The sequence below is a fragment of the Pristiophorus japonicus genome, chromosome 14 (genome assembly GCF_044704955.1).
Source record: "Pristiophorus japonicus isolate sPriJap1 chromosome 14, sPriJap1.hap1, whole genome shotgun sequence".
Lineage (NCBI taxonomy): Eukaryota > Metazoa > Chordata > Chondrichthyes > Pristiophoridae > Pristiophorus > Pristiophorus japonicus.
In genome coordinates this window covers 206,384-230,591 of record NC_091990.1, presented here as the reverse complement: position 1 = coordinate 230,591, position 24,208 = coordinate 206,384, and the positions used below count along the sequence as shown (strand labels likewise).

General features: G+C 46.6%; 1 protein-coding gene across 1 annotated transcript; it reads right to left on the bottom strand.

Moving 5' to 3' along the window:
- Nucleotides 1-17,643: 17,643 nt before the first annotated feature.
- Nucleotides 17,644-18,327, bottom strand: LOC139280294 (gap junction beta-2 protein-like). Its single transcript, XM_070899966.1, has one exon. It carries the CDS (start codon nt 18,325-18,327, stop codon nt 17,644-17,646), a length of 684 nt encoding a protein of 227 aa, XP_070756067.1.
- Nucleotides 18,328-24,208: the final 5,881 nt, after the last annotated feature.

Here is a 24,208-nt window from a genome sequence, read left to right as displayed (position 1 = left end):
TGCAGCGGCCCATGCTGGTGGGTCTGTGGGCGAGGTGAGCTCATTTTGCTTCAATTGCCGAAGCTCAGGGCTCTTGCCATTACTCCTAGTGTCGGGCAGGCCCAAAGACAGCTGATGTGTCTGTGACCTCCCTGTCCTTTTCGTTTGCACAGTGTCGCTGCTGCTCCCTGGGAAGCGATCTGAGTGAGTGAGCGTTTCGTCTAAGCGACAGTGGGGCTGCCTCGTCTTGTCTAGCAGTTCGCAGCAGACTGCTGACTCGCTTTCCTTGAGGGCACCATTGTGAGCACTCTCAGATCCTGGGATCCTGGCTGGTCCAGGTCCCGTTCGGAGGAGCCGTTGCGGGTGACCCTTCGCTCTTGGGCATTGCCGTGGTGGTGAGTGGGTTTGTGGGCTGCGCCTTTTCCATCCGGGTGGTGGGCGACGGTAGCCGACTGCGAGCATAGGCATAGTTTAATGTTTCTGGCCCGTGGCGGTTCATGCCATTGGGTGCCGGCAATGTTAAACCGATCTGAGGCAGGGTATTGCTACCGGTGCCTCTGCTCTCTGGGGATCGTTTACTCTGCGGCTTGTCTACTTCTGTCAGCTGTGGGGACACTTTATGATACATCGTTCTGGTCCCGGGGACACAGCCTACAGCATTGGGTTGTCCGCTGGACCTGAATATGACCGTTAGGTGTTCGCCCACTACATTGGCTGATTGCAATTTGCACCCGACATCGCTCAACAACATTTTGCTCATTACAGCTGGACTTTTACATTGGTTACCAATTTCAAGCAGTTCATTCAAAAATGGCAGGTTGCTGGCCTCCTTTAAAATGGCCTTACTACTTTTACCCCAGTCGTCTTCCTTGCATGGAACCACGTGTCGTTGCTCCTTTAGCGCTGCACCTCGTGGTTTGGACGCCATCTTTTCCCTGTCCATGATGTCGACTGCCGCGATCTTCTTTCCCAGGGATTCTGCCACTGAAGCTGGGAAGGCGCCCTCGGTTCCAATCTTCCTCCCCAGGAGTCCTGCCACTGAAACCGGGAAGGTGCGTTCGGGTCATCTCAGCCGGATCATCACCACACAGTCGTGCTGAGCGGTCTGTGCCTCGGGGGCTGCGCGGATCTGCTCTCCGGTGCCTGGTCCACCCGAAGGTGGGGGCTTGCTCTGCCTCTGAGCACGGGGGACGTCGATTGCTGGAGGGATGAAGTCTTCCCAGTTTCAATGAATCTTCCCCATCCATCTTCTTCCAAGTAGCGTTGGTTCATCACCTGAAACAATCCACAATGGTAAATTGTGAACCATGGGATACACTTACATCCGCACTACCAACAAATGACATCAGTTCCTTGGTGTAGGTGCGCAGCTTTGCCTGAACCGGAACCAGCTTGGGTTATTCAGCTTGATCGTTCCATAGCCTCTCAAAGGCTTCCTGGCTCCTTACTGACTGACTCGCCCCGTGTCCATTTCCATGAAGACTGGATGAAGGAATTGAGTGTAATATCTCCAAGTTTGTAGATGACACCAAACTGGGTGGCGGTGTGAGCTGTGAGGGGGACGCTAGGAGGCTGCAGGGTGACTTGGACAGGTTAGGTGAGTGGGCAAATGCATGGCAGATGCAGTATAATGTGGATAAATGTGAGGTTATCCACTTTGGGAGCAAAAACGTGAAGTCAGAATATTATCTGAATGGCGGCAGATTAGGAAAAGGGGAGGTGCAGCGAGACCTGGGTGTCATTGAAAGTTGGCATACAGGTACAGCAGGTGGTGAAGAAGGCAAATGGTATGTTGGCCTTCATAGCTAGGGGATTTGAGTATAGGAGCAGGGAGGTCTTACTGCAGATGTACAGGGCCTTGGTGAGGCCTCACCTGGAATATTGTGTTAGTTTTGGTCTCCTAATCTGAGGAAGGACGTTCTTGCTATTGAGGACGTGCAGCGAAGGTTCACCAGACTGATTCCCGGGATGGCAGGACTGACATATGGGGAGAGATTGGATCAACTGGGCCTTTATCCATTGGAGTTTAGAAGGATGAGAGGGGATCTCATAGAAACATATAAGATTCTGACGGGACGGGACAGGTTAGATGCGGGTAGAATGTTCCCGGTGTTGGGGAAGTCCAGAACCAGGGGACACAGTCTTAGGATAAGGGATAGACCATTTAGGACTGAGATGAGGAGAAACTTCTTCACTCAGAGAGTTGTTAACCTGTGGAATTCCCTGCCGCAGAGAGTTGTTGATGCCAGTTCATTGGATATATTCAAGAGGGAGTTAGATATGGGCCCTTATGGCTAAAGGGATCAAGGGGTATAGAGAGAAAGCAGGAAAGGGGTACTGAGGAAATGATCAACCATGATCTTATTGAATGGTGGTGCAGGCTCGAAGGGCCGAATTGCCTACTCCTGCACCTATTTTCTATGGTTCTATGTTTCTATGTTTCTATGGAACGCCATTTATCTCGACTTCCATTAGCACTGGAGGACAATCTGTGGTGCAGGTATATACTCCATACACTTTGTCCTCGGACTGAGCTGCCTCTCTAGCCATCTCCTCGTAATTTGCGCTGGATTCACAGCCATCTGCTGACTCCTCTTCCACGTGGTGAGTCACAGCTCTTTTGCACATTCACTGGAGGTGGCCCTTTGTGCTGCAGCCTTTGCACACATAGTCTCTGAACCAACACTGATGAGCCCTGTGATTACCTCCGCAATGCCAGCATGGTGCTACTCAACTTATGTTTGCACCCCTCGGCGTACTCTGAGTTGAAGGACTCGGGGGCCTGTACACTCTGCCCTGGGCAGATTCACGTTCAAAGTTCTGGCTGTGAAAGGCGCCATTCTATTTACAGTACTTGCCGGGTTTGAGTCCTGAGAGTGAGTCATCATCTGCTTGGAGCTGCAGCTTGAGGTCATGAATGCCTGGCTGATACTGATGGCCTTCTGCATAGTGACGATAGTTTCGGCAGACAGTAGCCTGTGAAGAAGGGCCTCATGACCGATGCCAATTACAAAGATGTCCCGCAATGCTTCGGCGAGGGTAAACCGAATTCACACGGTCCTGCCAGCCTCCTGAGGTCGGCAGCGTACTTCGCGATTTCCTGGCCCTCGGGGCGGCAGTGTATATAAAATCGATGCCTTGCCGTGAGGATGCTCTCCTTTGGTTTGAGTTGGTCCTGAATTAGCATGTTCAGCTCCTCGTACAACTTGGTCATTGTTGTCTCTGGTGCAAGCACGTCCCTGACAAGGCTGTAGACTGCGGGCCCACAACTGGTCGACGGGATAGCTCTGCACTTATCTGCAGCATGGCCGGATCATCGCTGACCAGGTCGTTTGCTACGAAATATTGGTCGAGCCGCTCCATAAAGGCTTCCCAATTTTCACCCTCTGAGAACTTTTCTAATGCACCAATGTTAGTCATTTTTGCGTGAAAGTTCGTAATCTCATCGCCAATTGTTATGTCTTTGATATTCTTATGAATGACTCCACAAGGTCTACTATTGTACTTGAGCTGTTGTGACCTTACTCCCATTTATTGTAACTCCAGAGTGGGGCACAAGCATGGTGTGCAGCCTTTTATACTGGGCCCTGCACACCTGGGCAGGTGACCCTCAGGTCTCCCACCACAGTGCCCTTTGGTGGCACACCTTATGTGACTATACAGTTAGTGTACATGGTCTACATACATGACACTCTGTGTAAAGGATTATCTTTTGAATTACCCATTGGATTTCTTGGTGACTATCTTATATAGATGGCCTCTAGTTTTGCTCTTCCCCACAATCAAAACTTTTCATCATTTTAAAGACCTGTATTAGGTTACCCCTCAGCCTTCTCTTTTGAAGAGAAAAGAAACCCAGCCTTTTCATCTTGTCCCGATATGTATACCTCCCATTTCTGGTATTATCCTTGTAAATCTTCTCTGCACCCTTTCCAGTGCCTCTATATCCTTTTTATAATATGGCGACCAGAACTGTACGCAGTGCTCCAAGTGTGGTCTAACCAAGGTTCCATACAGGGTTAGCATAACTTCCCTACTGTTCAATTCTATCTCTCTAGAAATAAACCCTAGTGCTTGGTTTGCTTTTCATGGCCTTGCTAACCCGTGTCGCAACGTTTAGTGTTTTAGTGATTTGTGTATTTGTATCCGAGATCCCTTTTTTCCCAAACCCCACCCAGACTTGCACCCTCCCAGTAATAAGTGACCTCCCTATTCTTCCTCCCAAAATGTAATGACTTACATAACAAGAAGAAAGAAATACTTGCAATTATATAATGCCTTTCACGACCACCAGGCATCTCATAAGAACATAAGAAAATAAGAACATAAGAATTAGGAACAGGAGTAGGCCATCTAGCCCCTCAAGCCTGCTCCGCCATTCAACAAGATCATGGCTGATCTGGCCGTGGACTCAGCTCCACTTACCCGCCCGCTCTCCATAACCCTTAATTCCTTTATTGGTTAAAAATCTATCTATCTGTGATTTGAATACATTCAATGAGCTAGCCTCAACTGCTTCCTTGGGCAGAGAATTCCACAGATTCACAACCCTCTGGGAGAAGAAATTTCTTCTCAACTTGGTTTTAAATTGGTTCCCCCATATTTTGAGGCTGTGCCCCCTAGTTCTAGTCTCCCCGACCAGTGGAAACAACCTCTCTGCCTCTATCTTGTCTATCCCTTTCATTATTTGAAATGTTTCTATAAGATCACCCCTCATCCTTCTGAACTCCAACGAGTAAAGACCCAGTCTACTCAATCTATCATCATAAGGTAACCCCCACATCTCCGGAATCAGCCTAGTGAATCGTCTCTGTACTCCCTCCAAAGCTAGTGTATCCTTCCTTAAGTAAGGTGACCAAAACTGCACGCAGTACTCTAGGTGCGGCCTCACCAATACCCTGTACAGTTTCAGCAGGACCTCCCTGCTTTTGTACTCCATCCCTCTCGCAATGAAGGCCAACATTCCATTCACCTTCCTGATTATCTGCTGCACCTGCAAACTAACTTTTTTGGGATTCATGCACAAGGACTCCCAGGTCCCTCTGCACCGCAGCATGTTGTAATTTCTCCCCATTAAAATAATATTCCCTTTTACTGTTTATTTTTCCAAGGTGGATGACCTCACATTTTCCGACATTGTATACCATCTGCCAAACCTTAGTCCATTCGCTTAACCTATCTAAATCTCTTTGCAGCCTCTCTGTGTTCTCTACACAACCCGCTTTCCCACTAATCTTTGTGTCATCTGCAAATTTTGTTACACTACACTCTGTCCCCTCTTCCAGGTCATCTATGTATATTGTAAACAGTCGTGGTCCCAGCACCGATCCCTGTGGCACACCACTAACCACCGATTTCCAACCCGAAAAGGACCCATTTATCCTGACTCTCTGCTTTCTGTTAGCCAGCCAATTCTCGCTCCATGCTAATACATTTCTTCTGACTCCGCGTACCTTTATCTTCTGCAGTAACCTTTTGTGTGGCACCTTATCGAATGCCTTTTGGAAATCTAAATACACCACATCCATCGGTACACCTCTATCCACCATGCTCGTTATATCCTCAAAGAATTCCAGTAAATTAGTTAAAGATGATTTCCCCTTCATGAATCCATGTTGCGTCTGTTTGATTGCACTATTCCTATCTAGATGTCCCGCTATTTCTTCCTTAATGATAGCTTCAAGCATTTTCCCCACTACAGATGTTAAACTAACCAGCCTATAGTTGCCTGCCTTTTGTCTGCCCCCTTTTTTAAACAGAGGCGTTACATTAGCTGCTTTCCAATCCGCTGGTACGTCCCCAGAGTCCAGAGAATTTTGGTAGATTATATCGAATGCATCTGCTATAACTTCTGCCATCTCTTTTAATACCCTGGGATGCACTTCATCAGGACCAGGGGACTTGTCTACCTTCAGTCCCATTAGCCTGTCCAGCACTGCCCCCCTAGTGATAGTGATTATCTCAAGGTCCTCCCTTCCCACATTCCCGTGACCAGCAATTTTTGATTGAGGGATAAATATTGACCCCAGGACATCTACCCACTCATTACAGCACTGTAGAAATGTAAGTTTTTGTTTTTGTGTCTTCCACTGTGAAGACCAAAGCAAAATAATTGTTTAAGGTCTCAGCCATTTCCACATTTCCCATTATTAAATCCCCCTTCTCATCTTCTAAGGGACCAACATTTACTTTTGCAGTTAATGAAGTGATTTTGGAGTGTAGTCACTGTTGTAATGTAGGAAACGCAGCAGACAATTTGTGCACAGCAAGCTCCCACAAACAGCAACGTGATAATGACCAGATAATCTGTTTTTGTTATGTTGATTGAGGGATAAATATTGACCCCAGGACATCTACCCACTCATTACAGCACTGTAGAAATGTAAGTTCTTGTTTGTTTGCCTGTTGATTCAGGAAGTGAGCATGTTCATAAACCGCCCCCCCACCCGGCTAAAGATGCCATTACAATGCAGCTCTCTCTCTGGAACTGGCGACTGTGGTTCTGGCTCTAACCAAGGCAGCATTGTGTTCAAAAGCAAAATACTGCAGATGCTGGCAATCTGAAATGAAAACAAAAAATGCGGGAAATACACAATATCTGCGGAGAGAAAAACAGAGTTAACGTTTCAGGTCGATGACCCTTCGTCAGAACTGGAAAAAGTTAGACATGTAACAGGTTTCAAGCAAGTGCAGAGGCAAGTCTAAAACTCGCTTAAACCTATCTCATCTCTAACTTTTTCCAGTTCTGATGAAGGGTCATCGACCTGAAACATTAACTTTGTTTCTCCCTCCGCAGGAGCGTTTCCAGCATTTCCTGCCAGAATTGCATTCACATTGCCTGGTTCCTGCGTATCTGGAACTGGAAGTCTCAGCCAGGAGGGAGCAGCATGATGCCTGGATATAATCATTCGCAGAGCTCTCTGTTAGCAGTTAAAAGCTCCCAAATATTTCGAAAGTGCAAGGAGGGAGAACCCTCGCTCTCTAAACATTTACATTGAGGTCAGGTGGTTTACACAAGAACATAAGAAATAGGAGCAGGAATCGGCCATTCAGCCCCTCGAGTCTGCTCCGCCATTCAATAAGATCATGGCTGATCTGATCTTGGCTTCAACTCCACTTCCCCGCCCGCTCCCCATAACCCTTCACTCCCTTATCGCTCAAAAATCTGTCTATCTCCACCTTGAATATATTCAATGACCCAACCTCCACAACTCTCTGTGGCAGAGAATTCCACAGATTTACAACCCTCAGAGAGAAGAAATTCCTCCTCATCTCAGTTTTAAATGGGCGACCCCTTATTCTGAAACTATGCCCCTAGTTCTAGATTCCCCCACGAGGGGAAACATCCTCTCTGCATCTACCTTGTTGAGCCCCCTCAGTATCTTATATGTTTCAATAAGATCACCTCTCATTTTCCTAAGCTCCAATGGGAACCTGAAAATAGATTCAGTAGGGAGGGGAGTAAAGCTGGAATTAGAAAGCAAAAATAAAGAAAGTGAGTTTGAAAGAGAGAGAGGAAACAAGCAGGAAAAAAGGTTAAAAAAACAAATTTAAAGGCACTTTGTCTAAATGCATGTAGCATTTGTAACAAAATAGATGAGTTGACAGCACAAATAGATACAAATGAGTTTATCTGATAGCCATTACAGAGGCGTGGTCGCAAGGTGACCAGGACTGGGAATTAAATATTCAGGGATATTTGACAATCCGGAAGGACAGACAGAAAGGAAAAGGAGGTGGGGTAGCTATATTGATAAAGGATGGAATCACTGCAATAGTGAGAAGCGATCTAGGCTCAAATGATCAGAATGTTGAAACAGTTTGGGTGGAGATAAAGAATAATAAGGGGAAAAAGTCACTGGTGGGTGTAGTCTATAGGCCCCAGAACAGTAGCAACTCTGCTGGTCGGAGCATAAACCAGGAAATAATGGGGACTTGTAAAAAGGGAACAGCAATAATCATGGGTGATTTTAACCTCCATATTGATCGGACAAATCAAATTGGTCAGGGTAGCCTTGAGGAAAAGTTCATAGAGTGCACAAGGGATGGGTTCCTTGAGCAGTATGTAACGGAACCAACCAGGGGGCAGGCTATCTTAGATCTGGTCCTGTGTAATGAGACAGGATTAATAAACTATGTCCTAGTAAAGGATCCCCTCGGAATGAGTGATCATAGCATGGTTGAATTTCCAATTCAGATGGAGGGTGAGAAAGTTGGATCTCTAACCAGCGTACTAAGCTTAAATAAAGGAGACTATGAAGGTATGAGGCCAGAGTTGGCTAAAGTGGACTGGGAAAATAGATTAAAGTGTAGGACGGTTGACGAACAGTGGTGTACATTTAAGGAGATATTTCACAACTCTCAAGAAAAATATATTCCAGTGAGGAGGAAAGCATGTAAGAGAAAAGATAGCCATCCATGGCTAACGAAAGAAATAAAGGATGGTATCCAATTAAAAACAAGGGCATGCAAAGTGGCCAAAACTAGTGGGAGGACAGAAGATTGGGAAGCTTTTAAAAGCCAGCAAAAAATGACTAAAAAAATGGTTAAGAAAGGGAAGATAGACTATGAAAGTTAACTAGCACAAAATATAAAAACAGATAGCAAGAGTTTCTATAGGTATATAAAAAGGAAAAGAGTGGCTAAAGTAAATGTTGGTCCCATAGAGGACGAGACCGGGGAATTAGTAATGGGGAACATGGAGATGGCAGAAACCCTGAACAAATATTTTGTATCAGTCTTTACGGTAGAGGACACAAACAATATCCCAACAGTGGCTAGTCAAGGGGTTATAGGGGTGGAGGGACTTAACACAATCACAATCACTAAAGAAGTAGTACTTAGTAAAATAATGGGACTAAAGGCAGATAAATCCCCTGGACCTGATGGCTTGCATACTAGAATCTTAAGAGAAGTAATGGCAGGGATAGTGGATACACCGGTTGTAATTTACCAACATTTCCTGGATTCTGGGTGTTGTGTTCCGAACACAGATGAGACTGCACACAGGAAAGTTAAAGTAACAGTGACCTCAGTCTTTATTAAGACACTCCAGAGTGAGTAACAGGCCTTAGGGGCCGGCTTATATACAGTGCTCCCAAGGGATGCTGGGATCCCTTGGGACTTCAGGGGATGCGCGCCCTGGTGGCAGAACATGGGAGTGCATGCTTTACAGATACACAACATCACTCCCCCCCCCAAAGTCAAAGTGAAAACTATTAACAAGGTGAGGCGGTCGGGAGCTTTTCTTTCCCTGGTGGATCGCATCGGTACAAATGTCTGTTCTGGTGTGTTGGCTGTGCCCTCATTGGGCTGGCGTGTTGTTGGCCCTGCAGGGCTGCTGGGTGAGCCTGGCCTTGTTGGGCTGTTGGTTGTGATGGGTTTGATTTCTTGGTCCGGCGTGGTGTCGTTGATCCTTTGGGTGTATGTTGTAGGCTCGAAAAAGGTGGTGTCTGCTGTGGGTTGTTCAGGGCAGTCTGTGAACCGCAACCTCGTTTGGTCCAGGAGCTTTCTGCAAATGTGTCCATTGTCTAGTTTGACTACAAACACCCTACTCCCTTCTTTAGCTATCACCATGCCCGCGATCCACTTGGGACCATGTCCATAGTTTAGCACATACACGGTCATTCAGATCAATTTCCCGTGACACAGTGGCGCGACCATTGTTTATATTTTGTTGCTGCCGCCTGCTCTCTATCTGATCATGCAGGTTGGGGTGAAGCAGCGAGAGTCTGGTTTTAAGTGTCCTTTTCATGAGTAGCTCAGCCGGGGGCACCCCTGTGAGCGAGTGGGGTCTCGTGCGGTAGTTCAGCAGTACTCGGGACAGGCGGGTTTGGAGTGAGCCTTCTGTGACTCGTTTGAGGCTCTGTTTGATTGTTTGTACTGCCCGCTCTGCCTGCCCATTGGAGGCTGGTTTAAACGGGGCCAAGGTGACATGTTTGATCCCATTGCGGGTCATGAATACTTTAAATTTGGCACTGGTGAAACATGGCCCGTTGTCACTGACCAGTATGTCAGGCAGGCTGTGGGTGGCAAACATGGCCCTCAGGCTTTCAATGGTGGCGGTGGCGGTGCTTCCCGACATTATTTCACATTCAATCCATTTTGAAAAAGCATCCACAACCACCAGGAACATTTCAGCGAGAAACGGGCCCGCATAGTCGACATGAATCCTCGACCATGGTCTGGAGGGCCAGGACCACAAACTTAGTGGTGCCTCTCTGGGCGTGTTGCTCAACTGAACACACACGATGCATTGCCGTACACGGGACTCTAAGTCAGAGTCAATACCGGGCCATTACACGTGGGATCTGGCTATTGCTTTCATTATTACTATACCCGGGTGTGTGCTGTGGAGATCCGAGATGAATGTCTCCCTGCCCTTTTTGAGTAGTGCTACACAGTCTGCCTGAATGGACAGCTCATTCTTTCGCAGCTGGAACGGCTTGATTAGCTCTTGCATTTCAACGGGGATGCTGGCCCAGCTCCCATGCAGTACACAGTTTTTTACTAGGGACAGCAGAGGATCTTGGCTGGTCCAAGTCCTAGTCTGGCAGGCCGTGACAGGTGATTTATCATTTTCAAACGCTTCCATAGCCATCAACAAGTCTGCAGGCTGTGCCACCATCAACAAGTTTGCAGACTGCGCCATTTCCACCCCCGTGGTGGGCAATGGTAGCCGACTGAGAGCATCCGCACAGTTCTCGGTGCCTGGCCTGTGGCGGATGGTATAGTTATACACTGAAAACGCGAGTGACCACCTTTGTATGCGGACTGAGGCATTAGTATTTATCCCCTTGTTTTCAGCGAACAGGGATGTGAGGGGCTTGTGATCGGTTTCCAGCTCAAATTTGAGGCCAAACAGGTACTGATGCATTTTCTTTACCCTGAACACACATGCTAATGCCTCTTTCTCAATCATGCTGTAGGCTCTCTTGGCCTTAGATAAGCTCCTGGAAGCATAGGTGACTGGTTGCAACTTCCCCGCAACGTTAGCTTGTTGTAATACACACCCGACTCCGTACGACGACGCGTCACATGCTAACACAAGTCTTTTACACGGGTTATACAATACAAGCAGCTTGTTGGAGCATAAAATGTTTCTGGCTGTCCAAAAGCAATTGCTTGGTTTTTTCCTCATATCCAGTTCTCACCTTTACGGAATAACACATGTAGGGGCTCTAAGAGGGTGCTTAACCCCGATAGGAAGTTACCAAAATAGTTGAGGAGTCCCAGGAATGACCGCAGCTCCATGATGTTCTGTGGCCTGGGCGTGTTTCTGATAGCCTCTGTCTTGGCATCTGTGGGCCGAATGCCATCCGCTGCGATCTTTCTCCCCAAAAACTCCACTTCTGTTGCCATGAAGACACATTTTGACCTCTTCAGCCGCAGCCCGACGCAATACAGTCGCTGGAGGACCTCCTCCAGGTTTTGTAGGTGCTCAACGGTGTCCCGATCTGTGACCAATATGTCATCCTGAAAAACCACCGTGCGTGGTACCGACTTAAGTAGGCTCTCCATGTTTCTCTGGAAGATCGCTGCAGCCGACCGAATTCCAAACGGGCATCTGTTGTAGATGAACAGTCCCTTGTGTGTGTTGATGCAGATGAGGCCCTTCGAAGACTCCTCCAGCTCCTGCGTCATGTAGGCCGAAGTCAGGTCGAGCTTGGTGAACGTCTTGCCTCCTGCCAGCATCGCAAATAGGTCGTCTGCTTTAAGTAGCGTGTATTGGTCCTGTAGTGAAAAACGATTAATAGTTACTTTATAATCGCCGCAAATCCTGACCGTGCCATCACTTTTGAGTACTGGAACAATCGGGCTGGCCCACTCGCTGAATTCCACTGGGGAGATGATGCCCTCACGTTGCAGCCTGTCAAGCTCGATTTCCACTCTCTCCCTCATCATGTGAGGTACCGCTCGCGCCTTGTGGTGAATGGGTTGTGCCTCTGGGACCAAGTGGATCCGCACCTTCGCCTCGGAAAAGTTTCCAATGCCTGGCTCAAAAAGGGAAGGAAATTTGTTCAGAACCTGGGTACATGAGGCCTCATCGACATGTGATAGTGTTCAGATGTCATCCCAGTTCCAGCGGATTTTGCCCAGCCAGCTCCTTCCAAGCAGTGTGGGGCCATCGCCCGGGACAGTCCAGAGTGGCAGTTCGTGCACCGTGCCCTTGTAGGTGACCTTGACCATGGCGCTGCCCAGGACAGTGATAAGCTCTTTGGTGTACGTTCTCAGTTTCGTGTGGATGGGGCTCAGGGCTGGTCTGAGTGCCTTGTTGCACCACAGTCTCTCAAACATCTTTTTACTCATGATGGATTGGCTAGCGCCAGTGTCCAGTTCCATGGCTACGGGTAAGCCATTCAATTTTACATTTAGCATTATAGGAGGACATTTCATCGAAAACGTGTGCACCCTGTGTACTTCAGCATCTGCCTCCTCTCTCTGAGGCTCGAAATTGCTTTGATCCACCATGGACTGATCTTCCTCTGCCACATGGTGGTTATCAGGTTTTGCAGAGCTTGCAGCTCATTTGCAAGCTCGTTGGAGGTGCTCCATTGTTCCATAGCTCTTGCAAACATACCCTTTGAAGCGGCATGAATAGGCTGAATTGAAGCCTCCACAACGCCAACAAGGTGTGAATTGCCTTGCATTCATCCTTTGTTGGGAACTCTGAGTCATCTGGGTCACCTGAGGCCTGCTGGCAGTTGCAGACTCGTGGTTTCTGCCCTGTACAGTTCTGCTCGCAAACACAGTTCCAGTTAATTTATGAACATTGCTAGCAATTGTGTGCTGAGAGATTTGTTTGGTGTTATCACTGGTGGACATAAATGCCTGTGCTATTGCAATGGCCTTACTGAGGGTCGGTGTCTCTACAGTCAAAAGTTTTTGTAAGATGGTCTCGTGGTCAATGCCCAGTACAAAAAAGTCTCTGAGCATTTGCTCCAGGTAGCCATCAAACTCACATTGTGCTGCAAGTCGCCTTAGCTCAGCGACGTAGCTCGCCACTTCCTGACATTCAGATCGCTGGTACGTATAGAACCGATACCTCGCCATCAACACGCTCTCCCTCGGGTTAAGCTGCTCCCGAACCAGTGTACACAGCTCCTCATACGACTTATCTGTGGGTTTCACCGGAGCCAGAAGATTCTTCATGAGGCTGTAGGTTGGTGCCCCGCAGACCGTGAGGAGGACCGCTCTCCTTTTTGCAGCGCTTCCTTCTCCGCCCAGCTCGTTGGCTACAAAGTACTGGTCTAGCCGTTCGACATAGGCTTCCCAGTCCTCACCCTCCGAGAACTTCTCCAGGATGCCCACAGTTTGCTGCATCTTTGCGTTGGATTCGTATACTCGTCGCCAGTTGTTGTGTTCCTAACACAGATGAGACTGCACACAGGGATGTCAAAGTAACAGTGACCTCAGTCTTAATAAAGACACTCCAGAGTGAGTAACAGGCCTTAGGGGCCGACTTATATACAGTGCTCCCAAGGGATGCTGGGATCCCTTGGGACTTCAGAGGATGCGCTCCCTGGTGGCAGAACATGGGAGTGCATGCTTTACAGATGCACAACATTGGGGAGGTCCCAGCAGATTGGAAAACTGCAAATGTAACACCCCTATTTAAAAAAGGAGGCAGACAAAAAGCAGGAAACTATAGACTAGTTAGCCGAACATCTGTGGTTGGGAAAATGTTGGAGTCCATTGTTAAGGAAGCAATAGCAGGACATTTGGAAAAGCATAATTCGGTCAGGCAGAGTCAGCATGGATTTATGAAGGGGAAGTCATGTTTGACAAATTTGCTGGAATTCCTTGAAGATGTAACGAAGAGGGTGGATAAAGGGGAACCAGTGGATGTGGTGTATTTGGACTTTGAGAAGGCATTTGACAAGGTGCCACATAAAGGTTTACTGCATAAGATAAAAGTTCACGGAGTTGGGGGTAACATATTAGCATGGATAGAGGATTGACTAATGAACAGAAAAAAGAGTCAGGATAAATGGTTCATTCTCTTGTTGGCAATCAGTAACTAGTGGGGTGCCGCAGGGATCAGTGCTGGGACCTCAACTATTTACAATCTATATTAATGGCTTGGAAGAAGGGACCGAGTGTAACATAGCCAAGTTTGCTGACGATACAAAGATGGGAGGAAAAGCAATGTGTGAGGAGGACACAAAAAAATCTTCAAACAGGCTAAGTGAGTGGGCAAAAATTTGGCAGATGGAGTATCTCCAAATTTGCGGATGACACTAAGTTGGGTGGCAGTGTGAGCTGCGAGGAGGATGCTGTGAGGCTGCAGAGCGACTTGGATAGGTTAGGTGAGTGGGCAAATGCATGGCAGATGAAGTATAATGTGGATAAATGTGAGGTTATCCACTTTGGTGGTAAAAACAGAGAGACAGACTATTATCTGAATGGTGACAGATTAGGAAAAGGGGAGGTGCAAAGAGACCTGGGTGTCATGGTACATCAGTCATTGAAGGTTGGCATGCAGGTGCAGCAGGCGGTTAAGAAAGCAAATGGCATGTTGGCCTTCATAGCAAGGGGATTTGAGTACAGGGGCAGGGAGGTGTTGCTACAGTTGTACAGGGCATTGGTGAGGCCACACCTGGAGTATTGTGTACAGTTTTGGTCTCCTAACCTTAGGAAGGACATTCTTGCTATTGAGGGAGTGCAGCGAAGGTTCACCAGACTGATTCCCGGGATGGCGGGACTGACCTATCAAGAAAGACTGGATCAACTGGGCTTGTATTCACTGGAGTTCAGAAGAATGAGAGGGGACCTCATAGAAACATATAAAATTCTGACGGGGTTAGACAGGTTAGATGCAGGAAGAATGTTCCCAATGTTGGGGAAGTCCAGAACCAGGGGTCACAGTCTAAGGATAAGGGGTAAGCCATTTAGGACCGAGATGCGGAGGAACTTCTTCACCCAGAGAGTGGTGAACCTGTGGAATTCTCTACCACAGAAAGTTGTTGAGGCCAATTCACTAAATATATTCAAAAAGGAGTTAGATGAGGTCCTTACTGCTAGGGGGATCAAGGGGTATGGCGAGAAAGCAGGAATGGGGTACTGAAGTTGAATGTTCAGCCATGAACTCATTGAATGGCGGTGCAGGCTAGAAGGGCCGAATGGCCTACTCCTGCACCTATTTTCTATGTTTCTATGTTTCTATAATGTTGGAAAGTGTGAGGTCATGCACTTTGGCAGAAAAAAAATCAAAGAGCAAGTTATTATTTAGATGGAGAAAGATTGCAAAGTGCTGCAGTATGTCGAGGAACCAACTAGGGGGGAGGCCATCTTAAACTGGGTGTTGTGTAATGAGAGAGGATTAATTAGCAATCTCGTTGTGCGAGGCCCCTTGGGGAAGAGTGACCATAATATGGTGGAATTCTACATTAGGATGGAGAATGAAACAGTTAATTCAGAGACCATGGTCCAGAACTTAAAGAAGGGTAACTTTGAAGGTATGAAACATGAATTGGCTAGGAAAGATTGGCGAATGATACTTAAACGGTTGACTGTGGATGGGCAATGGCAGACATTTAGAGACCGCATGGATGAACTACAACAATTGTACATCCCTGTCTGGCGTAAAAATAAATAAAGGGAAGGTGGCTCAACCGTGGCTATCAAGGGAAATCAGGGATAGTATTAAAGCCAAGGAAGTGGCATACAAATTGGCCAGAAATAGCAACGAACCCGGGGACTGGGAGAAATTTAGAACTCAGCAGAGGAGGACAAAGGGTTTGATTAGGGCAGGGAAAATAGAGTATGAGAGGAAGCTTGCAGGGAACATTAAGACGGACTGCAAAAGCTTCTATAGATATGTAAAGAGAAAAAGATAGTAAAGACAAACGTAGGTCCCCTGCAGTCAGAATCAGGGGCAGTCATAACGGGGAACAAAGAAATGGCAGACCAATTGAACAAGTACATTGGTTCGGTATTCACTAAGGAGGACACAAACAACCTTCCGGATATAAAAGGGGTCAGAGGGTCTAGTAAGAAGGAGGAACTGAGGGAAATCTTTATTAGTCGGGAAATTGTGTTGGGGAAATTGATGGGATTGAAGGCCGATAAATCCCCAGGGCCTGATGGTCTGCATCCCAGAGTACTTAAGGAGGTGGCCTTGGAAATAGCGGATGCATTGACAGTCATTTTCTAACATTCCATAGACTCTGGATCAGTTCCTATGGAGTGGAGGGTAGCCAATGTAACCCCACTTTTTTAAAAAAGGAGGGAGAGAGAAAACAGGGAATTATAGACCGGTCAGCCTGACATCGGTAATGGGTAAAATAAAGGAATCAATTATTAAGGATGTCATAGCAGCGCATTTGGAAAGAGGTGACATGATAGGTCCAAGTCAGCATGGATTTGTGAAAGGGAAATCATGCTTGACAAATCTTCTGGAATTTTTTGAGGATGTTTCCAGTAGAGTGGACAAGGGAGAACCAGTTGATGTGGTGTATTTGGACTTTCAGAAGGCTTTCGACAAGGTCCCACACAAGAGATTAATGTGCAAAGTTAAAGCACATGGGATTGGGGGTAGTGTGCTGACGTGGATTGAGAACTGGTTGTCAGACAGGAAGGAAAGAATAGGAGTAAATAGGTACTTTTCAGAATGGCAGGCAGTGACTAGTGGGGTACCGCAAGGTTCTGTGCTGGGGCCCCAGCTGTTTACATTGTACATTAATGATTTAGACGAGGGAATTAAATGTAGTATCTCCAAATTTGCGGATGACACTAAGTTGGGTGGCAGTGTGAGCTGCGAAGAGGATGCTATGAGGCTGCAGAGTGACTTGGATAGGTTAGGTGAATGGGCAAATGCATGGCAGATGAAGTATAATGTGGATAAATGTGAGGTTATCCACTTTGGTGGTAAAAACAGAGAGACAGACTATTATCTGAATGGTGACAGGTTAGGAAAAGGGGAGGTGCAACGAGACCTGGGTGTCATGGTACATCAGTCACTGAAGGTTGGCATGCAGGTACAGCAGGCAGTTAAGAAGGCAAATGGCATGTTGGCCTTCATAGCGAGGGGATTTGAGTAAAGGAGCAGGGAGGTGTTACTACAGTTGTACAGGGCCCTGGTGAGGCCACACCTGGAGTATTGTGTACAGTTTTGGTCTCCTAACTTGAGGAAGGACATTCTTGCTATTGAGGGAGCGCAGCGAAGGTTCACCAGACTGATTCCCGAGATGGCGGGCCTGACATATCAAGAAAGACTGGATCAACTGGGCTTGTATTCACTGGAGTTCAGAAGAATGAGAGGGGATCTCATAGAAACGTTTAAAATTTTGACGGGTTTAGACAGGTTAGAATGAGGAAGAATGTTCCCAATGTTGGCGATGTACTCGCCTGTTTTATTTCATATGTTATTGAGAGAAATTTGCATATATGTATAGGAATCTAATATTGCAATGTTACCAGAACCAGAATATATACCTATTGGATACAGAATATATGCTTTCATTGTTGAATATACCAGCCTATGTTTTCATACTCAGATTCAGATTCATATATGTAATGTAATGAACATGAACAAACATAACTATCGGCCCATTTGGATCAGTTTGCCCCAGGCCCAGCAGACCCAGAATCTGGCCCTGCAGTGGGTCACCATCAAGCTTTGGTCAATTGTGGTTTGTAGGAAGAACGTGAGTTATTCTACCTCTATGTTTTTTTACTGTTTTCTAGTGCAGCAAAGCGAGCCTGCTTACACTGAATCACGCAGTACCTTACAATCAAATAGCACAGCTCAGCAATATTCAGCAAGATGCACACAGCTGAAGTCAGTAACATAAAGACAGTACAGATTGTTTTCTCGGTTGGCCTAGAAACAAAACAATCCACAATGTTAGGACAGGGATATTCACTGCACTTCACAAGTCGGAGCATCTTGTACCCTTCATAGATCCAGTAGAATAAGTACATGAAGGCAGCTTCAAATAACATTTTGAAGAGATTGCTGACCAAGTAAGTCCGCAGAAGAGGAGCATCGATCTTTTCTTTGCGCCAATCTGCGTTCTGATTAAAGATTTTTGTATTCTTCTTGCCTTTCTTCCTTTGAGAAACATGCATGCCAATGAGGAAGGATGGGATGGAGACGAAGAGGAGCTGGAAAACCCACAGCCTGATGTGGGAGATGGGGAAGAAACGGTCGTAACACACATTCCTGCAGCCAGGCTGCTGTGTGTTGCACACAAAGTCGCTCTGCTCATCTCCCCACACTGTCTCAGCCGCCACCACCAAGACCAGGATATGGAAAATGAAAATGACTGAGAGCCAGACTTTCCCCAGCGACGTCAAGTACTTGTTCACTCTGCCCAGCAAAGATTGAAGGGAATTCCAATCCATTTTGGATCACCCTAGAAATAAACAGCACCAGTTACTTTAGTGCAGCTCGGAATCTGATGGGAACATACGAATTTATTGTCAAAAAAAGAGCAAGGTCCCTCTAGTTCACCTTCTACCATCTTGGTAGTCGTGTGATATGACGGTAATGGAGTTGTTGAACAATCACAGCCATCAATCCCTGTTGATTAGTCTGCAACAGACCCAGACACGAGGCGAGGAAAACCCCCAGTAGTGGAGAGCTTTAGGAACCACAGGTCCAAAGTTACCTGTTCCTCCTGAGCTCACTACACCCACCACCAGTCATGTCTGCAATTATACTGTATCACAAAACATCTGCTTCCTAAATTGCTGTAAATTTTGTTATTTAACTACAGATAATAATATAAAATTAAACAGGCAGGTGATTCCTACATCATTTAAAATCATGAACAAAATGGATGCAAAATGGGTGGAGATCTGTGGTAAGTGATTACCACCCAGTTTTCTGATTGATGACACTCAGTCATGTGTACAAACTCTACCTTTGTGCGTCTAAATGCTAATCATCAACCATGGTTGACATGATTATTTATCATCAAAATCTCATTCCGTTCCAAGCCAGTTAGCATCAAAGCTAAGATAATATCTGGACACTGTCGTATATGCAAGCACTCTTATAATGACTCCACGAGGTAAGGGTATAGTACTTGAACTGTAGTGACCTTAGTCCGTTTATTGCAGTTCCTTGAGTGAGGACATCAAGAGGTGAGCTCCCTTTTATACTGGGTTACCTGCAGTGTACAGGTGACCCTTAGGTCTCCAACAGTAGCACCCTCTGGTGGTACAGGTATGGTGTATACAGGGTGAAGGTACATTCAGTGGTCTAGTGTTACAGTACATACATTAACATACATACATAACAGACACAAAGAGTAAACACAATAAATACGAACAATGACGGACAGGTAAAGACTTTCTGGCCCATCGAGTCTGTCCTAGACAATTGCGATACCTTATGTATCACAACATATATACTCTCCACACCACCCAACACTATGTGATATCCTGGGAGAGGCCAAAAATAACACCAAAAAAAATCCCAGGCCAATTTGGAAAAAATAAATCTGGGAAATCCCTCTCCAACCCATCTAGGCGATCAAAACTAGTTCAGGAGATCACTATGGCCCTGAATTTCCTGCAGTACCCACCGTCTGTACATCACCACATCAATGAATCACCATAAAAAGAAGCCGGTCTCACAAAACAACATGAGCAAAAACAGACAAATTGCGCCGATGTGTGCACTCACTCCAAGAATTCGCCAGCTTTCATGACAGAATAACTTTTGTCGCAACAAATTAAATTAAATTGGAGGTGCACATTAGCATTTTCTAAACAGGACAGTCACAGTCGAATTGGCCAAAATGAACTTTAATGAAATCTGATTCGGGCCAAATTGAACTAATTCAGGTTATTTCTACAAATTTAACCATAAATCCTGGGTCATAGCTGGCACGTGACTTTTGACGAAGTATTGGCTGTACCAGTAAAAGTGCTGGCATAGCACATTCTTCAGAAGCTCAAACAAGCTGGTGAACAGGAAGCCTTTGTGATATTTGTGTCAGCTGTGTGCTCAATGGGTAGCACCCTTGCCTCTGAGTCAGAAGGTTGTGGGTTCAAGTCCCACTCCAGGAACTTGAGCACAAAAATCTAGGCTGACACTCCCAGTGCAGTGCTGAGAGAGTGCTGCACTGTCGGAGGTGTTGTTTTTTGGATGGGACGTTAAACCGAGGCCCCGTCTGCTCTCTCAGGTGGACGTAAAAGATCCCATGGCACTATTTCGAAGAAGAGCAGGGGAGTTATCCCCGGTGTCCTGGCCAATATTTATCCCTCAATCAACATAACAAAGAAAAAACAGATTATCTGGTCATTATCACGTTGCTGTTTGTGGGAGCTTGCTGTGCACAAATTGGTGCCGCATTTCCCACATTACAACAGTGACTACACTTCAAAAAGTACTTCGTTGGCTGTAAAGTGCTTTGGGACGTCCAGTGGTCGTGAAATGCGCTATATAAATGCAAATCACTCTTTATTTTCTTGACACAATATACAGGAATCATTGAATATAGAAAGTATTCCATTTGTGGCCCAGCAATGAAATCTATTCATAATTGTTTTTAGTATTGATCTTGCTATCTTTATCCCAGCTCACACCTGTGCCCCTTCATTTCCAAATTCAGACATAATCCGACCATCAGCCGGTCTAGGCAGCGGGCGGTCGAGGGGGTCGTTCAACCTGACTGCCTGCCTCTCTTCCGCTCTTACATCCGGTCCAGGGTGTCCTTGGAGGTGGAGCACGCGGTGTCCACCGGTACGCTCGCGGCCTTCCGCGAGAGGTGGGCACCGGAGGGACTGGAGTGCATCATCACGCCCGGCAACCAAATTTTAATTTGATTTTACGTTTTAAAGTTTCATTTGTTTTAATTGCCGGTGCTTTTAGTGTCCCCCTCCCCTTTTATAGGGGGCACTGGAAAAAAAAAAGAAAAAAAATTTGATTTTAGTGCCCAAAAAAAAAAGAAAAACACAAAAAAAAAACCACAAAAAAGGAAAAAAAGGGCCTTGTAAATGTCTGGTGTGTCATCCAGGTCGGGTGGCACGGATTAATGTTTTATGTTTTCAGATAAACTCCAAAAAGAGTTTCAGACATAATCCGAGGCAGAGTTTAATTCAAGCAAAAGCAGTTTATTGCAACATAAAATCAGGTTTAGAGCAGTCGGCACAATATTACATTCCAAGCAGGTCACTGCACTGCCATATATACAACGAACATAACAGGCTAATTGCACATTGCAGTAAGTGTATCTTACATACGCCTAGGATGCAGTTTCCTGGATCAATGTCCAGGCAACCAGACCCCCTCATGGGCTGCAGAAAAATGGTTACATAGGATTACATAGGATACATGGCTCAGAAACAGGCCATTCGGCCCAACCAGTCCATGCCGGCGTTTATGCTCCACTCGAGCCTCCTCCCGTCTTTCCTCATCTAAATCTATCGGCATAACCCTCTATTCCTTTCTCCCCCATATACTTGTCCAGCCTCCCCTTAAATGCATCGATACTATTCACCTCAACCACTCCCTCTGGCAGCGAGTTCCACATTCTCACCGCTCTCTGGGTAAAGAAGTTTCTCCTGAATTCTCTATTGGATTTCTTGGTGACTATCTTATATTGATGGCCTCTAGTTATGCTCTTCCCCACAAGTGGAAACATTCTCTCTGTATCCACTCTGTCAAAACCTTTCATCATTTTAAAGACCTCTATTAGGTTACCCCTCAGCCTTGAGACCCAGCCTGTTCATCCTTTCCTGATTATGCATACCCTCGCATTTCTGGTATCCTAGTGAATCTTCTCTGCCCCCTTTACAGTGCCTCTATATCCTTTTTGTAATATGACGACCAGAACTGTACGCAGTGCTCCAAGTATTGTCTAACCAAGGTTCGATACAGGGTTAGCATAACTTCCCGGCTTTGCATTCTCAGCATTCACTCTTCAGACTATGGAAAGAAAGAGTGCTGAATGTGAAAACCTGTCCATAAATATCAATACCTTCAAGAAAACCTTTGACTGAAAGTGAAATTTGTCATTTTGTAAGCTTGCTGGCCGCCCCAAAGGCTACATAGTGGATCTTCGGGCCTGTTGCACTCCGTTTCTCGCCCCCGGAGCGGCGACAATGGCGGCAGTGAGGTGTTCTGGGCGGGCGGTGAGTCTCCAGCGCCCGCGGAGGTTTCGGGGCTGGATTTGCGGGGATGCGGAGCAGCACCGCCCGGAAAAACTGCGCCGATGTGTGACACACCTGGTTGTGACACCGGTGTGATGTTTGAATCCAGCCCAACCTGCAGATACGTGCTGGTCCAACCTGTAGCGACTGCAGAGAGGTAAGTAATGCCATCTGAAGGTAAGTGTGATTGACTTTTCCTTTAATTTTTTTTTGCTATTTATGTTGTGGGGGCTTGCATTATTTATTGCAACTGTTTTTGTGGGGATTTTTTTCAGTTTTTTTCCCTCCCCGAGGCCTCTCTCAGGGTGCTCCCAGGCAGACTCTTCAGCTCGGGATTGTTCCATGCTCAGCCGGCCTAGCGCCCTGAGAGAGGTGTGTAACCCCTCCCCTAGCGCCCCGCTCCACACTCAGGCCCCGCCTCACCCTCAGGCCCCGCCCCTCAGGGCCCAGCCCCACACTCAGGGCCCCGCCCCACACTCAGGGCCTAGGGGATGAATTTTGCTGACTGAGGCGTTAACTTTACCACCCCGCCGTCATTACCGCCCCGAAATGAGCAGAAATGAAAATCCAAGCCTAACTTTTCTCCTATTGTACACTTTTCCCCAATCAATTGTCATTGATGGACACAAGAGGTAAGGCAACATACCCAGGTGAAGCTCGCTTCAACCTGAGGCCAGCTCACAGCGCACTTAATGAGCTTTCCACATTTCACTGTTTAAAGGCACTTTCATGCTGAAAGATTGCCAGCAACGGCAAATGTGCAGCACTCCCACCATTGGCCGCATTGTTACACTAAAAGACCTGAGCTCCAGAGATCCGAAAGCAACGCAGAGCCATATTCCCATGGGAGTCATAAATGACCAAAAGGTATCCACTTAGACGTGAACCTGTGGAGGCACATTCCCACCTTCAGCTGTGGATATGGCCGGTGTTAGCCTCCAACAGCATTGAGTGAAGCGGCTTCAGGAAATAGGATAAACAGAAGGCAGTGGTGCATGGAGATCAAAGTCTCTGTGTGAATGTGCTCCATGGACCCACATGTGGATTGTGGACTGTGCGGCCACCAGCTTGCGAGCACCATCGGAGCAGGCCAGGGAGCGGAAGGAGCAGTGTGGCAGCGTACCACCAGGGAGCACCACATGCCGGAGCAGGAGAGCAATGGCAGCAAAGAGGGCGACTGGATTGGACGTCACCAAGATCCAGGTCAGTGATTGGAATGTGGGCAGGTACAGCAGGAGTGGTGAGGTCGGGGCGAAGGAGCGGCGAGGTCGGGGCGAAGGAGCGGTGAGAGACTGTACAGGAACGTGATCGGGGCCAAGGGGCAGCACGGGCCAGCCCACACTGCGATATGTGTGCGCACTAGGTCCGTGCAGCAGAGCTTGTCTCCAGTTGTCCTGGGTAACCCTGACCACTGGACCAAGACCTCGCTCTGTCAAGCCCGTGTGGTGGCTGGTATGCAACGGCCACCCCACATTAAAAAAATCCACTCACAGGCATCTTCCACCCTTCAGGATGTAGTTCGGGATCTGGAATATTGAAACACCTGTGAACTTTTTGGTGTGGAAGCAAGTCATCCTCGATTCGAGGGACCGCCTATGATGATGATAAGCTGCACTTCTTTATACCTCAATCTTTGCTCATTGACCTGAATATCAATCAACTTTGAGTAATCAGGCATTTTAGGCACAATTATCATTTTTCTTTACATAAAATATTGCATTAATCTCATTCTCTGAGGTTCTAACATCCATCTTCTATTCAATACATAGTTTATAGTTTAAATGATAGGACTTCTAATCTGCTTCAGGTTCCTTATCTTATATGATTTGAAGCAATTTTTTAATAATCCTTCTTTGTTTGGTGAACGTATTTTATAGAGGTTACATTCCCGGAGGTTTACAAAAAGGCAGTGATCACATACTCACAAGCAGCACAGGAATGAGTGAGTTACAATGGCTGTAACAGTCAACACTGACAAACAAAATCAATAGGATAGATGTAAGCAGCAGGTTAACTATTCCCTCCTGATAACATTGTGTTGCAAAGTCCCACAATGACTTGGTGAGCAATGAACCACGTGTGTTATATAATCGTAACGGATTCAGAAATCATTGTCCTTTTT